General features: G+C 39.9%; 1 protein-coding gene across 9 annotated transcripts in view; it reads right to left on the reverse strand.

The window, feature by feature from the left end:
• Positions 1 to 15,423, reverse strand: part of RYR2 (ryanodine receptor 2) — a 458,147-nt gene that overhangs the window by 190,131 nt on the left and 252,593 nt on the right. For all 9 annotated transcript variants that reach the window (XM_077345372.1, XM_077345367.1, XM_077345356.1 and 6 more), the window contains 5 exons: positions 11,423 to 11,631; positions 8,090 to 8,264; positions 5,149 to 5,357; positions 4,185 to 4,531; positions 2,094 to 2,208 (listed from right to left, as the gene is read on the reverse strand). In XM_077345372.1, the coding sequence (XP_077201487.1) occupies positions 2,094 to 2,208; positions 4,185 to 4,531; positions 5,149 to 5,357; positions 8,090 to 8,264; positions 11,423 to 11,631 (1,055 nt within the window). The remainder of the gene's footprint in view (positions 1 to 2,093; positions 2,209 to 4,184; positions 4,532 to 5,148; positions 5,358 to 8,089; positions 8,265 to 11,422; positions 11,632 to 15,423) is intronic.

Consider the following 15,423-nt stretch of genomic DNA (forward strand, 5'->3'; position numbering starts at 1 on the left):
GTTTTAGAAAGTGAAGTGAAAGTTTCACTGAGAGCAATTGGCAGAAACAATTCACCAGGAGTAGATAGGATATCAATACAACTATTCCATGACACAGAAACAGAGTCCATCAAAACCTTAACCTTAACTCTTTAGCCAGGCTACACTCAAGAAAGACAGGAGCACAGCCCCCAGCGTGGATGCAGCCTGTGCACAAGCCCACCCGTCACCTTGGCCTGCCTTTGCTTCAGCGAAGCTCTGCCCGACTGATCTCTGGTTTCCTGACTATGGCTTCTTAGACTATGACTTTGATATTTTAACTTCGTTTGCCTTCAGACTCTGTTTCCCTGGTTCCCGACATCGGCTTGCTTCTTGACTCACCTTTCAGCTCTCCCTTGGACTTTGTCTGCCACAGCTGGTGCTAAGACCTGGACTGGACTCTGACTCTTCTATTTGGTATGCAATTTGGGCTTGGCTTACTGGCCAAGAAGGTAGCTATCTTGACTGCCCAGAGTGTGCCCAGCTAGGGCAGCACAGACTCCCTTACACTGGAAGAAGACTGGGTTTTTATTCCCCACTTTTCACCACCATAAGGAGTCTCAAAGCAGCTTACAATTGCCTTCCCTTCCTCTCTCCACAACAGACAACCTGTGAGGTAGGTGGGGCTGAGAGAGCTCAAACATAACTGCTCTGCAAGAACAGCTCTAACATTACTATGACTAGCCCAAAGTCACCCAGCTGGCTGCATGTGGAGGAGCAGGGAATCAAATCCAGCTCTCCAGGTTAGAAGCTCCTGCTCCTTCTCCCTGAGCCCTCAGCGTGGGTGCAACCTGTGCACCCATCTTGAGGCTAGAAATGGGGGCACTAGCCACTCCCATTCCAGGACATGCTGCTGACTATTAGGGAATAGTCTCAATCTCTGTTTGATTTCTTGGTTGCAGAACATCTCCCTTTTGGTTGATAATGGAACCAGGGAATAGAAACTCTCGAAGAATTTTAGTTTCTTTATTGTCAGCCTTAAAGTTGTGTAAGGTTGACAATGAAGAAATTAAAATTGTGCAAGTGTTTCTATTCCCTTGCTCCATCATCAACCGAAAGGGAGATGTTCTGCAACCAAGAAATCAGACAGAAATTGAGAATGGGAAGGCAGCCATAAAGAAGGTAGGCAAAATCCTTAAGTGTAAGGATGTGTCCAATGTGTCACTGACAAACAAGATCAAGTTAATTACTATAATGAATGTGAACAGAAATTCCTTTTGAATGTGGTGTTGGAGGATAACTATAAATACCATGGACCACCAAAAAGATAAATAACTGGGGTCTAGAACAAATCAAGTCTAAACTCTCTGTAAAAGCTAAAATGACTAAATGGAGACTAAAATGTTTGGATCATATTATGAGAAGACAAGTCACTTGAAAAGATAATTATGCTAGGAAAAGCTGAGAGCAGCAGTAAAAGAGGAAGCCCCAAAAGGAGATAGATTGATTCAGCAAAGGAAGTCACAACCCTCAGTTTTCAAGACCTCAGCAAGACTGTTAATAATTAGGATGTTTTTGAAGAATTCATAGGTTCACCATAATTCAGAAGCAATTTGATGGCATTTAACACACACACTACTAGCAATTCCAACTATTGCTGGTCACTCTTGATCCCTTTTGCTATGCAGGATCAAATCCCCAAGGAGCAGCAAAAACAACATGCAAATACAGTTCCAATAAAACTTCCTGTAAGTGATGGGTATGTAATAGCTCAATGACTGCAGTGTGGTCCCCATAAAGGGAACTCCAAAATAGGAATAGTTCTATCTTTGATTCTGCAGTCTACCCATGTAGCTTTTCTTACATTTCTTTTTCTCCTGTGAGAACACAAAATATGAGCTATATTTTGGTACCATCTGGGGTCATGGATTGAACACCATTTCAAAAAAATACAATATATATAAAGATCTAAATTTGAGAACAGCAATGGAATACTATGTTCTAGTTTACTTTTTAAGACAATGTCTTAATAATGAACTAAGCAGTTATAACTTTGGATGTAATTGCACAGTAAGAAAATTTGGTAGTTCTTGGATAAAGAAAAGAGTGAAAATATGAACACTGAGTTGCCATACTGTAGATGTTTGCATTAAGTAATCATAGTCATCTCTTTCATCTGCTAGGACATCTTCAGTGAGCCTTGCAGAATGGCTTGCGCTGTAGTCTGGCTTTGTCCTTCTCAGCATAAATCTGTAATATACAGAAGTTTGGACAAATTTGAACCAAGTCTGAATCATAATAAAGATGGGGGGAACAGTAATAATATGTATGAAAATTCCTAATTATATGGGACACATGCAAGTTAGTCTTTAATCAGGGTTTGACAAAATATATTTAACTGTTATATTCAATATACTGTAAGAGTATATGAATGGAGGCCCAGATCATGAGGGTAGCTCACCTGGCATTTTTCTGTCTTCGCCAGGCAAGGCTGCTAGCACCCTATCTTTCTTGGATCACTTGGTCACAGTGATCCATGCAACAGTCACCTCCAGGATTGTCACCTCCACTTCTGTAACTTGCTTTATGCTGGCCTTCCCTTGGCCTTGACCAGGAAATTACAGATGGTGCAAAATGTATCTGCTAGGGTCTTCACAGGTACACCATGGAAGGCCCATATCCAGCCATTCCTGAGGCTGCTACATTGGTTGCCAGCTGCAGCCTGGATCAGGTTCAAGGTTTTGGTATTGATCTTTAAAGCCATCCATGGTCTGAGCTCCCCATATGTGCTTTTTGCTCTGTGGGTGAAAACTTATTGGTGATCCCTGGCCCACAAGAAGTACACCTGGCCTAAACCTGAGCCAGGGCCTTTTTAGTTCTGGTCCCCACCTGGTGGAATAAGCTCCTGGGAGAGCTGAGGGTCCTGTCGGAGCTTTCTCAGTTCTGCAGGGCCCGCAAGATGAAGCTCTTCCACCAAGTATTTGGGTGAGGCCAGGGCAATTAGACCTAGCTCCCCCCCAGATTGGCTAGAACAGCTGTTATTTCCCAGTTACCACCTGTTACCATATATTCCTGAGACAGGGGATTGAGAAGTTGTAGAGTGCAGGAGGGATGTTATTCTTGTAGCCAGGGTGGGGATAGATTATTTTACTGGGGTTTTATTGTGAGGTTTTACGTGTGTAACCCACCACAAGCCAGCTTGACTGGGAGTGGCGGGCTATAACTCAGGTAGGTAGGTAGGTAGGTAGGTAGGTAGGTAGGTAGGTAGGTAGGTAGGTAGGTAGATAGGTAGATAGGTAGGTAGATAGATAGATAGATAGATAGATAGATAGATAGATAGATAGATAGATAGATAGATAGATAGATAGATAGATAGATAGATAGATAGATAGATAGATAGATAGATAGATAGATATGGTGTAATGCCAAAACATGCTTTTCAAAGGATTGCTTTTCCAAAGCAGAATATGCTTTTCAGATATGCTTTTCAAATATGCTGAGCAGACAGAGAACCATACAGAAATTAAAAAATAAATACGTTATATAAATTAGGATTGAACTACAAGCTATTGACCACTCTAGAGAAGAAGAGTGAGACCATTTTCCACTTGGCTAGCTAAGGACTTTGCAAATATCCCATTACTACCTGAGGCTCACTAGAGGAATGAAGATAGGTTTGAGGGTGTGGTTTTCCTGCATTCTGGAGTTCAGCGGGGCACCTATTTGGCATGATGAACTAGCGTTATAGCAGACATCTTTGTTCATTCTGACTCTTCCAGAAATCTGGGTTTCTTCTTCAGGGTCATTGGGCAACAGAAAGTGGCTGTCACAAACAGCCAATCAGGGAAGATGGCCTGCACCTTTCTCACACCATCAATGACATGTGATCAAGGAAAAAATCATGCAGGCCTCATATTTTTCTGTGGCATCCACTGGCTGGTGCCTAAAGGGGATATCATGAATTTCAGATATTTCATAATTGTATTATTTTGCTACTTTTAGCTTTTCTTCAATTATATCTTTTAATGGCCTTGTGAGAGGTTTAATTTATATCTGTTTATGAAAGGAACAGGAGCAGCAAAGATTGATAAACAGACAAATAAAGTTTCAGATCTGATGTCCCAGCCTTGATTCCCAATTTACCTGACCAACCTAAATATAAATATATTTACATTATAAGTGAAACAATATGTCTCATAGTTAAAGAAATAAAAAGACCAGCTGACCTTTGCTTGAGACGTGAAGGTTTTTCTTGTGTATAGTCTTTATGGTTATTAAACTCTGATTTCATAGCTTCTTTTTCTGCACGATCAGGTACCAGATGACCATGAGCAGTTTTCATTAGGACTTCAAAGTCAGAATCAGCATCAAACTCATCCAAGTCATTCTTTGGGCCAAAAAGGCTGGAACTTGGCAGCCCTCCTCCGGACATTTTAGAAAATATCTCTGCACATTCAATAGGCATGCTGAGACGATAGAACATGATGTCTGTTTTACTATTTTGAGACCCAAATGACTTCTGTGTGACCTTCAAGCATGGAGAGCTGTCTGCCGTGCCATCTATTCGTGTAACCTATTAAATACAGAAACATGAACATGAAATGAAATTACACTTTTTAGTAAGTTCTTGGGTTTTTAACATTTTTTCAACACTTCTTTTAAATGAAAATCTTCTGGAGTTATGAGCAAAAAATAGCAACAGGGTTAAATCTCCTTATTGTAACCCTCTACACTTTGAGGGCCACATATCCAAATATATAAAACGTTTTCTGCTAACATGACTTCTTTCTCTATAATATACATTTACAATATATGATGACAATTGATAATTTATCCATCCATCCATTATTTTTTGTTTCAGGGTTCTATTGAGGCAATAGAATCAGTTAAACCCCAACTGAAACAAGTGCTGAATATGAAACAGTATGACATACTAACTGGCCACAATCTAAATTACCACACCGGTACAAACAATCACTTTACAACACAGTTGGTAATGTAGTAGTGAGGAAGAATGTGCACTTATATCTCGTTCTGCAGAAGGTTGTATGCACATAACCCTAAATTCTACATTGATTTTGTATCCACATAGAGATGGCTCTTATACTCAGTCAGACGGAAACCACTGATTTGGACAGATAAGTCACCTTTCTACTCAGCCCCACAAAATGAAATGAAGATACATCAAACCTCAATATGTTCATGATTTGGTGGCACTGGAAGAAATTGAGGTAGTCTCTTGCTCAGCCATATGGTGATGTCCCTGTTAGTGTTGACTGCAAAGGGTTCATAGCCTTCTTGTAATCCACAAATAGTGAAATATTTCAGAGTGCTGACATCTTTGCCAAAATTCATTCTGCCCACTTGTGACAAGCCCAGGCTGCATGCAGGTATAAAGCCTATCAAAGACAAAAAATAAAGACCAATACAATTTTTGGATCATAAATATTAGTAGCTGTCATTCAACTTATTTTTTTTCAGTTTGTAATCCATCAAATTCAATATAGGCAATGTCTGTACAGTCATAATTACATATGAATTAGACACTATCTGAAATAACATAAATGCGGTCCTCTTGGGGCATTCCTGGATATTCATCTCTCAGCAAAGCAAAACAAAAGATTTTTGTTAAAAATTACCTGAAAAATAGCCGTATCAAAAGTCAGAAACAGCTAATGACAGATTAAATTCTTCAACGTCCCTGCAGAACTGCAACTGTACTCTTTTACAAAAAGATATAGCTAGCTCATCTATCTGGAAACATGTGCTGTGACCTGGAACTTCCCACACACACCTCCTAGAATATGTAGATCATCTACAGTTAGCCAGTAGTATATGGACACACTAAGCTATTTTCACTTTATGTTATCTAATTTTTCCATTGTAGCAGGAGGCACTAATCAATATGCGGGGACATTCTTTATTCAGTAAACATTAACAGATTCAAGGATTTATGCTCCACAAACTCATTTGGAAGAATAAAATTATTTCTTGATGATTTTAATCAGTAGATAACTTACTGAAATCTGGTATCTGTTCTGAATTGTTTGTGGAGAGTAATTTGCTCCCCCACTCGAACTGAGAACTTGGGGAGAGGAGCAATCTGCTTCTCCCATCCCCACCCAAATTAAGAACTTGGGATGCAAAGAACTGAAGTAAATCGTGTCTGTTCTCCTTCAATACAAGTTGCCAATTTGGGAGAGGGGAAACTAGTATTGTTCTCAGCTCAAACTTTCAGTTGGGGGGGAATGAATTGCTAATTTCCCTGCCCCCACCCCAAGTATCAGCTTGGGTTGTAAGGATAGGAATAGGTTACTCCAATTCTCCTCACACATACACAGATAACTCTGGGTTATTACAAAATAATAAATGCTTCTTTTAGTCCCTGTCCCAATCCTACAAATTGAACACAGTACATTTAATGGGGTCTAACCAGAGTAGAGTAAAACGTTACCATCACTTAACGTGATCTGGACACTATACTTTTTTTGATACAGCTCCAAATCCCATTTGCTTTTTTAGAGATTGAATCACACAGCTGCCTCATATTCAGTTTATGGTTTACCTCGGTCCCCAGATCCTTTTCACACATTCTACTGCCAAGATAAGTCTCCCTGATCCTATAACGATGCATTTGATTTTCTACATAAATGTAGAACTTTACATTTATCATTATTGAAATCTATTTTATTTTTAGCCCAGTTTTCCAGATGGTCAAGATCATTCTGTATCCTGATTCTGTCTTCTGCTGTGTTTGCTATGCCTCCCAGTTTAGTATCATCTGCAAATTTAATAAGCACCCCCTCTATTCCATCAAATAACTTTGGGTTTTTATTATTTTATTGTGGGTTTTTAATCTGTAACTGGTGATGAGCCAGTCAATCTGGGAGTGGCAGGCAATAAATCAAATAAATAAATTAAAGATAATAAATAAATAATCCCAATCTAGAGCAAGAGCATGAGAATTACATTTCTTTGCTTGACTCTGGTCAAAGCCCAAAGCAGCCACAGGAGCTCAACATCTGCCAGAAAGACAGCTGAGACTAATTATTCCATAGCCTGTTTAAGCTGAGGCTTGAGACCAGCTGCCTTGATGGATCAATAAGGCCACTAGGTACAAGCCTAAGTACCAGCTCCAGTTCTAGGCTGCCGGTACCTATTGCTGCTCCCAAGCTTTACTCTCTGGACCTGAGTGCACTGTTTCAGAGAGCACCTGACTGGCCCAGCCTGCAGAATGCAAAATAAGCATCAGTAACTGCTACTGAAAAGGAATGCAGCTGCTTTAATTTTCCTATAAATGCAGGTACTTCTATTATACAATTAATTAATGTAGAATTTGATCACATGATTTATAAATTGAACAAGAGATTTAAGCAGCAGTTTCTAGTTCTTGTTGTGTATATTCATGATAAAGCAACTGAATTGGATCTCCTCTACTGGAAACTTTGGAATTCACTATCTTGTGTACGCCATATGACCATCAAGTGAAATTATTTGTAAGAATTCATACATTTTGTACAGTGTAATAGTCAACATGCCATTCATTCCCTTGATTGTTCCTTTGCTGTCCAAACATGTGCTTTCAGTCCCATCCCCAGGACCTATAGGAGAATTTTTATCTAACCTCAGTCTTCTTTTCCTCAATTTTTTCACAACTAATATAACTTCTGCTTCATTCATAGGAACAATATATCCCATCAACATTCTACAATTCAACCTTCTTTAATGGCAATTAATGTCATTGAAGCAGTCGGTGCGAGCTTAAATGCACTCTGGGGAATGGCAGAGGACAGGAAAGCCTGCAGGATCATTGTTCATCAGGTCGCGATGGGTCGGACACGACTTCGCAACTAACAACAACAACAAGGTTTACAAACAAAAATATAGCAGCTTGTCAACATCCTGGTGGAACACTGTTGCTGTAAACATCAGAAATGTTTGAAATGGGCAATACAGAACACAAATTTGTTATTAAGTGATTTCAGTCATCAGGTTCCTAAAAATGTAAAAAATATCAAGGAGAATTCATTCAGTCTCAACAAGACTGATGGGTATATTTAAGGATTTCTTCCTACAACAAAAAAGGAAAGTAGCATACAAATCAGCAGCACAAAATTGTTCAAGAACTTACCATCACCAACCTCAAAGTCCTTGAATGCAAGCTCTGAACCAGAGTCATCAAGAAGGATTTCACCATTCAATGTAAACATCACAGTATGTTCATTCATGTCAACCATACAACCAACGATGTCCCCTGCCAGCCAAGAACGACCAAAATGTTCATTTCCCTGGTGCCAGCGTTGAGCCTGGAAAGAAAAAAAAATCCTATATAAGGAAAAGCAAGTAAGAGCTCCTCTGCCTCCAGTATATGAGTAATAAACAGCCCTCAAATTATCACAGTAATACTACATTACACTCATATTATCACATTCTGAAACAATGGCTTGGGAGTCTTTTCAGCTGCTGAATATAAATCCAATAATTATTTTTGCATAAATCCCACCTAACACCAGTATAAAAAACTGTAAAATGGCCTGAAAAATTATTATTTGAGTACAGACGAAAGTAGCAGCAGCTAAGGACATGTCAGCATTTGAATAATATTGTAAAGCAAAATAAATATTGCAAATAAAAATATTTCCTTTTTTGTAAATTGGATTTCATCGTAAGTGTGATATACCATGCCACATAATACTAAAGTGTTATTTTATCTGAGGAAGTGTGCATGCACACGAAAGCTCATACCTTGAATAAAACTTTATTGGTCTTAAAGGTGCCACTGGACTCTAAATTGGTTCTAATAATAAAATGTATTTGCAAAAGAATTTTCCAATGACTGATTTGTTGAATTTCAGGAATATTGTTATGGGCAGGTGAAATCTTGCATGGGACAACAACACATACTGAGCAATTAATAGAAACAATTACTGATAATTAAATGCCTTTAAATGCCCCTAAAATCTGTTGTTAGGAGACATCTATACCTATCTCTAACAAAAGACCTAGAAAACCACAAATCTCCCATCCGTGCAAAGAAACAAATAAAAGTGACTGTAGATCATAACTATATAATATGAGGCTATGGTGGAAAGTGTCATCACGTTCAGTTAATCTACGGCAGCCCCCTAAGGTTTTCAAGGCAAGAGACCTTCAGATGTAGTTTACTATCACCCATAGAAAGCTAGCTTGGTGTAGTGGTTAGGAAAGCGGACTTCTAATCTGGCGAGCCGGGTTTGATTCCATGCTCCCCCACATGCAACCAGCTGGGTGACCTTGAGCTCACCACAGCACTGATAAAGCTGCTCTGACCGGTCAGTGATATCAGGGCTCTCTTAACCTCACCTACCCCACACGGTGTCTGTTGTGGGGAGAGGAAAGGGATGGCGATTATAAGCCACTTTGAGACTCCTTCGGGTAGAGAAAAGCAGCATATAAGTACCAACTCTTCTTCCTCTGTGTTGCAACTTTGGGTATTTTTGGTGGTCTCTCACCCAAATACTAACTAAGGTCAACCTGCAAACCTTCTGAGATCTGACAAAATTGGGCTAGCCTGGGCCAAGTAGTTTATTTTTCATGAAATTGCATATCTTGCAAATTTACTGTCAATGAGATTCTCACTTTTCTTTTAAAAAATGAACATAACATCTGTGAAGGCTAAGCCTCACCCACCTCACAGGGTCTCTGTGTGGGGAGAGGAATGGGAAGGTGACTTGGAGCCTCCTTCAGGTAGGGAAAAGCGGCATATAAGAACCAACTCTTCTTCTATTTCTAACTAAGGGAGCCCTGAGCCTTCAGGGACAGTGGTATATATAAATATTATAAATAAATATATCCAAAAAGTGTCACCAATAAGATGTAATATTGCCCAGTTGTGCACATCACTTGACAGGGCCTGGTGTCAGGTGTTGCCAGTGCCTAGTAACTACCCAGGGTCTTGGTATCCATTGCCATAATCCCTGACTTTCTGTAGACATTTACCTGCCTTTATTCTAGTGAAGTCATTAAGTGACTTTCTATTTGTTGTTAGAGAAGTGCCTGTGAAAGCTACTGAACACATTTCATTTGTGCTCCCTTCAGCCATGCCAGTACCAATAGAAGTGTGAAGGAGATGGTTTCATTGTGTATACATGTGCATTAATATGTAACAGTGAAAAATGGGTTTAACTGGAAGTTACCTTGTCCAGAGATTCTAAAATGTAATTTGGTCTTTGAATATAAGTAACTAGAACCAAAGCATGGATCTGAATACTGAAAGATACACAACGAAGTGTGCATGCGCACAAAAGCTTGTTGTTGTTATGTGCGAAGTCGTGTCCGACCCATCGCGACCCCATGGACAATGATCCTCCAGGCCTTCCTGTCCTCTACCATTCCCCGGAGTCCATTTAAGTTTGCACCTACTGCTTCAGTGACTCCATCCAGCCACCTCATTCTCTGTCGTCCCCTTCTTCTTTTGCCCTCGATCGCTCCCAGCATTAGGCTCTTCTCCAGGGAGTCCTTCCTTCTCATGAGGTGGCCAAAATATTTGAGTTTCATCTTCAGGATCTGGCCTTCTAAAGAGCAGTCAGGGCTGATCTCCTCTAGGACTGACCGGTTTGTTCGCCTTGCAGTCCAAGGGACTCGCAAGAGTCTTCTCCAGCACCAGAGTTCAAAAGCCTCAATTCTTTGACGCTCGGCCTTCCTTATGGTCCAACTTTCGCAGCCATACATTGCAACTGGGAAGACCATAGCCTTGACTAAACGCACTTTTGTTGGCAGGGTGATGTCTCTGCTTTTTAGGATGCTGTCTAGATTTGCCATAGCTTTCCTCCCCAGGAGCAAGCGTCTTTTAATTTCTTTGCTGCAGTCCCCATCTGCAGTGATCTTGGAGCCCAGGAAAATAAAATCTGTCACTATCTCCATTTCTTCCCCTTCTATTTGCCAGGAATTGAGAGGGCCGGATGCACAAAAGCTTATACACAGAATAAAACTTTGTTGGTCTTAAATGTGCTACTGGACACAAATTTTGTTCAAGGTGAACTAAGTAATAAGATGGTCATGAAAGTGTATCATTTAATACATCACATGTGACTTTTTGCAGGGTATATCAAGTAAAATCTTAATTGTGTATATCAGCTCTAGTCACCTTGTTCTGTCAAATTCACACTGGATTTTTCTGCTGGAACAAGGAAGAGAGGCCTCTTTTGACCCCTCAAAAAGACTATTCTGGAACTCATGGGATCCATAAGGACAAAAGGTTATATAGGTCAAGAGGGGCAGCACCTTTCCTCCTTCCTGTACAGCAGAAAAGTTGTCAGGATCCAACGAATATTTCCTGAAAAATAAGCTGGCAAGCAATGGTAACTAATTACAGTGATAACACAACTGAATTCAATCATGAGATTCACTACATAGTTATATTTGCTACCATTGAAGTCATTAATGCCTGTCAACAATAAAGGGCAGCTGCTTGCTAAAAAGGTACCTTGAATCCATCAAAGACAAATGCTTGTTCATCTGACCCAAGTTCTTGGTCTGGTTGGCAACCTGGCCTGGCCCAGCCTACTCTCATGTCTCCTGCAGTTACTACTTCAAACTCAAAGTACCACTTCCCAGTTTTTACTGCATACGTCTTCTCTGTGCGAAAGATTCGGAACTTTTCCATCATACCACAGAATACATCTGGTTTCATGGCTGCAAGGTTTAAAATACAGGTTTTATTTTTCTTAATAAAATATGTAATACAATCACACAGTTTGTAATTAGCTTTGAAACACTGCCAGTTTGATACAACACAAAAATATAGCCCAACAATTACTCTGTAAGTAATATCAACACCCATACAATATCAACACCCATAGTTTGTATTTTCTGCTTTAGTTTTTCACAAAATATTTAGTTTTGATTAGCGTTTTGCAACTAAAATCTTTCACAAACCGTTCCTGGTTCTCAGCATCCTTTGGCTACCCCCTGCTCTATCCTCACTTCTTAAGATTCAGCCCTGTGCCACAATTCGGCAAGAACCAAGGGGGGGGGGGTCCTGTTTATAATTTTTTTCTTCTTCAGTAGGTTCTGCTACTGTCAAAAGTTATTTGTTTGTTCGTTCATTCATTGGATTTGTTATCCACCACTCCTAAGCAAGCTGGCTCACAGTGGGTTACAGAATAGAAATAAAACCTCACAATAAAATCACATTCTAAAACAGTATAAATTACAATCATAAAAACAATTTCCAAGTGGCATAAACTATTAACCCCTCCCCCCTCCGCTCAACAGCCCTCAACCATCGAGTGTCATAAGGTATTGATATTAATGGGATAGCCTGTTGTTCCAGACATTTTGAGGAGGGGCCCCAGATCTCACTTGCCCTGGCCTCAACCCAATACCTGATGGAAGAGCTCTGTCTAGCAGGCCCTGTGGACCTGTGACAGGGCCCTCAGCTCTTCCAGGAGCTCATTCCTCCAGGTCACGGCCAGGACTGAAAAGGCCCTGGCCCTGGTTGAGGACAGGTGCTCTTCCTCCATGGGCCTGGAACCACCAACAAATTTGCACCTGCAGAAAGAAGAGCCCTGTTGGGGGCATAAGGAGATAAGCTGTCCCTTAGGCAGTAGCCTCATGTGGCATAGATGGAAAAACACCTAACGAGCTACTCCTGTGCCTCCATCAACAGAGAGGCATCAAGGATCACATCCAGTTTCCTAGAAGAGGGTAAGAAGTTAAGCTGCACCACCAGGCTGGGAAAATGAGCTTCCTGATTTGCCCCTTTCCTACCCAGCCACAGGACATTTTCTTAAATAAACCCTTTAGAAATGTCAGAGAAATCTGGGCAGAAAAAAATAATGTATTATTGAATCACGAAAAGTCAAGATGATGGACAAATGTGCTTTAATTGAAGTGACAGAACCACTGTTTTTTAACTTCAGTATGCAGTCAAACACATAGTTCAATGGGCAAGATTCAGGAAGCCCACATGTTTGTTTGTTTGTTTATTTATTTGTTTGTTTGCTTATTTATTTATTTTAGATTTATATACCGCCCTCCCCAAAGGCTCAGAGGAAGAATCTTAACCATTTAGCAGCATAAGACTTCTTGACAGAAAAATGTCTGCAGGACAAAAGCACCTGGGCAACCCTGGCAGATACCAAACTAATCCACCAACCATGCTGTTGGTTGGCTGTCCACCATCCATGTTGTAAGATGTAGAGACTATTATTGTTGTTGTTGTTGTTGTTATATTCATTCCCTGCCACTCCCGAAACTGGCTTGTGGTGGGTTACAATAGTCCATCATAAAACCCAGATAAAACCCCATTAAAAACAGTAAATCCATTAATAAACAAAAAACCGAGAAGCCTAACCCAACCTTCTTACCAATATCTAATACCTGTATAAAACACATCAGTACAATTCACCTCAAAATACCAGAGTGAAACATTTCATAAAACATTGAACCATTAATTCAACATAATACAATAGTATTAAACTTATATAAAATTCATTCCAAGGCACTTTGCCTCTGGTAGTGGCAGAGCACCCAATGTGTAAATATTATGGCTTAGGCCATCCATTTTTCCACCCTTCTCTATCAAATGGAGAGGAGTGGGGGTCCAAGTGTTGATTAGGTGGGATGACCTTGGTAACAATGGAATTGAGAGCAGGATGAGAGAAATGGAAATCGCATCACTCTCCCAGGACATTGTACATACATCTTGGCCAAAGGAGAAACAGATATAAGTTTGGTCCATATTCCCTTGGCTATGTCAAGCAAGTCTTGGAGCATGAGAAAAACAAAATTACTACCATTGGGAGGATAGAGCACTTTCAGGATTGAATCGAATATTTTAAGTTCTGAGAATACAACGTCAAGCTGCAATGATTTCACCATATGGATGAGTTGTTTGGATCAAAGGTGATGATTTGGGCAGGAATCTGCAGTTTAACACAGAGGAGGGGGAGCACTATGAACCTTCTAGAGACCTAGAGAGCTTTTAAACTGATCTCTGCAGCATGTCTGCACAAGCATGATCCTCATGCAGGGCTACACAGAAGCCATGAAGATGAATATGAACTCTGCACTGGAACACTTTTTGTTCAAATTTCACTTGGCCAGGAATTTACTAGATAGTCTTGGGCCAGACACTCTCTTACAACATCAAGCATCAGGTTTACATACCTAAGATTTACTCAGTTACTGATGGCAGTGCAGTGCTTGGATCAAATACTTATTCAACATCACTACTGATTTAGGAACATATACATTTCACTATTTTATGGCTGGATGGTCCTCATAAGCAGCATTATATAATTATTAATAAATAAATATTCCAATGAGAATTCCAGTCATGTTAATCTATTGTAAACAAGAAAAAGTTCTCCCACACCTTAAAGATTAATCAGTGAGCTTTTGCAATACATCAGCACCTGTAAACAAGTTTTGCAAAAGCCACTAGAGGGCTCTAAATCCTTTGATAACACTTCGAATACCAGAATAAGAATAATCCCTAGAATTCTCATTTTTTAACTAGAATTACAAATTAGAAAACTAGCCATTCTTCATGCTGCAGATGAGAACTTTTATAGTTCACTATGATCTTAAGTAGTTCATGTCATGTTCTTTTCATACATGATAGCAAAGTAAACCTGATCCCACATCTGAAAGAACAGTATCCCATCGCAAGTGAGGCTTTATCACATTCACCAGACTGAACAGTCACCTAAAAAGAAACCTCATGTCTAAAACTGTTGCCTTCCAGAAATTTGAAACAATTCTGGTTCCATTAAACTAAAGTCTTTAGCCAAAGCTGTATGCTACTCTCAAGTTTGATGATGTGTTCTGGGGGGGGGGGTCACCCTATGTCCCCACAGGCCACACAGTGGTTCCATAAATGCACTGGTTGGTTAATTGCCTTTAATTTCATCTTTACTCCCATAAAGCTCTATGCATATTTAGAAGAATGGCCTTCAGTCTATTTGTTGTCTTCCCTCTGATCCCAGGATAAAAACTATTGTTCTGTAATCTGATTGTGTTATTTCATGTTCAAGACTTGTTAATAAGTCAATGAGCCATGACCTTGCAGAGACCAGAGCCACTGATCTAGTGTTTAGGAAAAAAAATGTGCAAACCCATTTTTTGTGACAATAGGAAACCATAGTTTTGAGTGGTCATGTCTGTGGGGGTGAAGTGCCTTGGAATGAATTTTATATAAGTTTAATACTATTGTATTATGTTGAATTAATGGTTCAATGTTTTATGAAATGTTTCACTCTGGTATTTTGAGGTGAATTGTACTGATGTGTTTTATACAGGTATTTTAACATAAATTGTGTTAATATATTTGACACTGGTGTTTTACTGTGTATTTCATTCTTAATAATACTTTGGAGGTTTGCCACATGCGCACGCTACGCCGGGGCAACCCAGCATGCCCCACTCCCATGTGTACATGGGAAATGGTAGGGCATTGTGCCCCGCCACAACAGCACAGCA

Source organism: Paroedura picta, chromosome 1 (assembly GCF_049243985.1).
Source record: "Paroedura picta isolate Pp20150507F chromosome 1, Ppicta_v3.0, whole genome shotgun sequence".
Lineage (NCBI taxonomy): Eukaryota > Metazoa > Chordata > Lepidosauria > Squamata > Gekkonidae > Paroedura > Paroedura picta.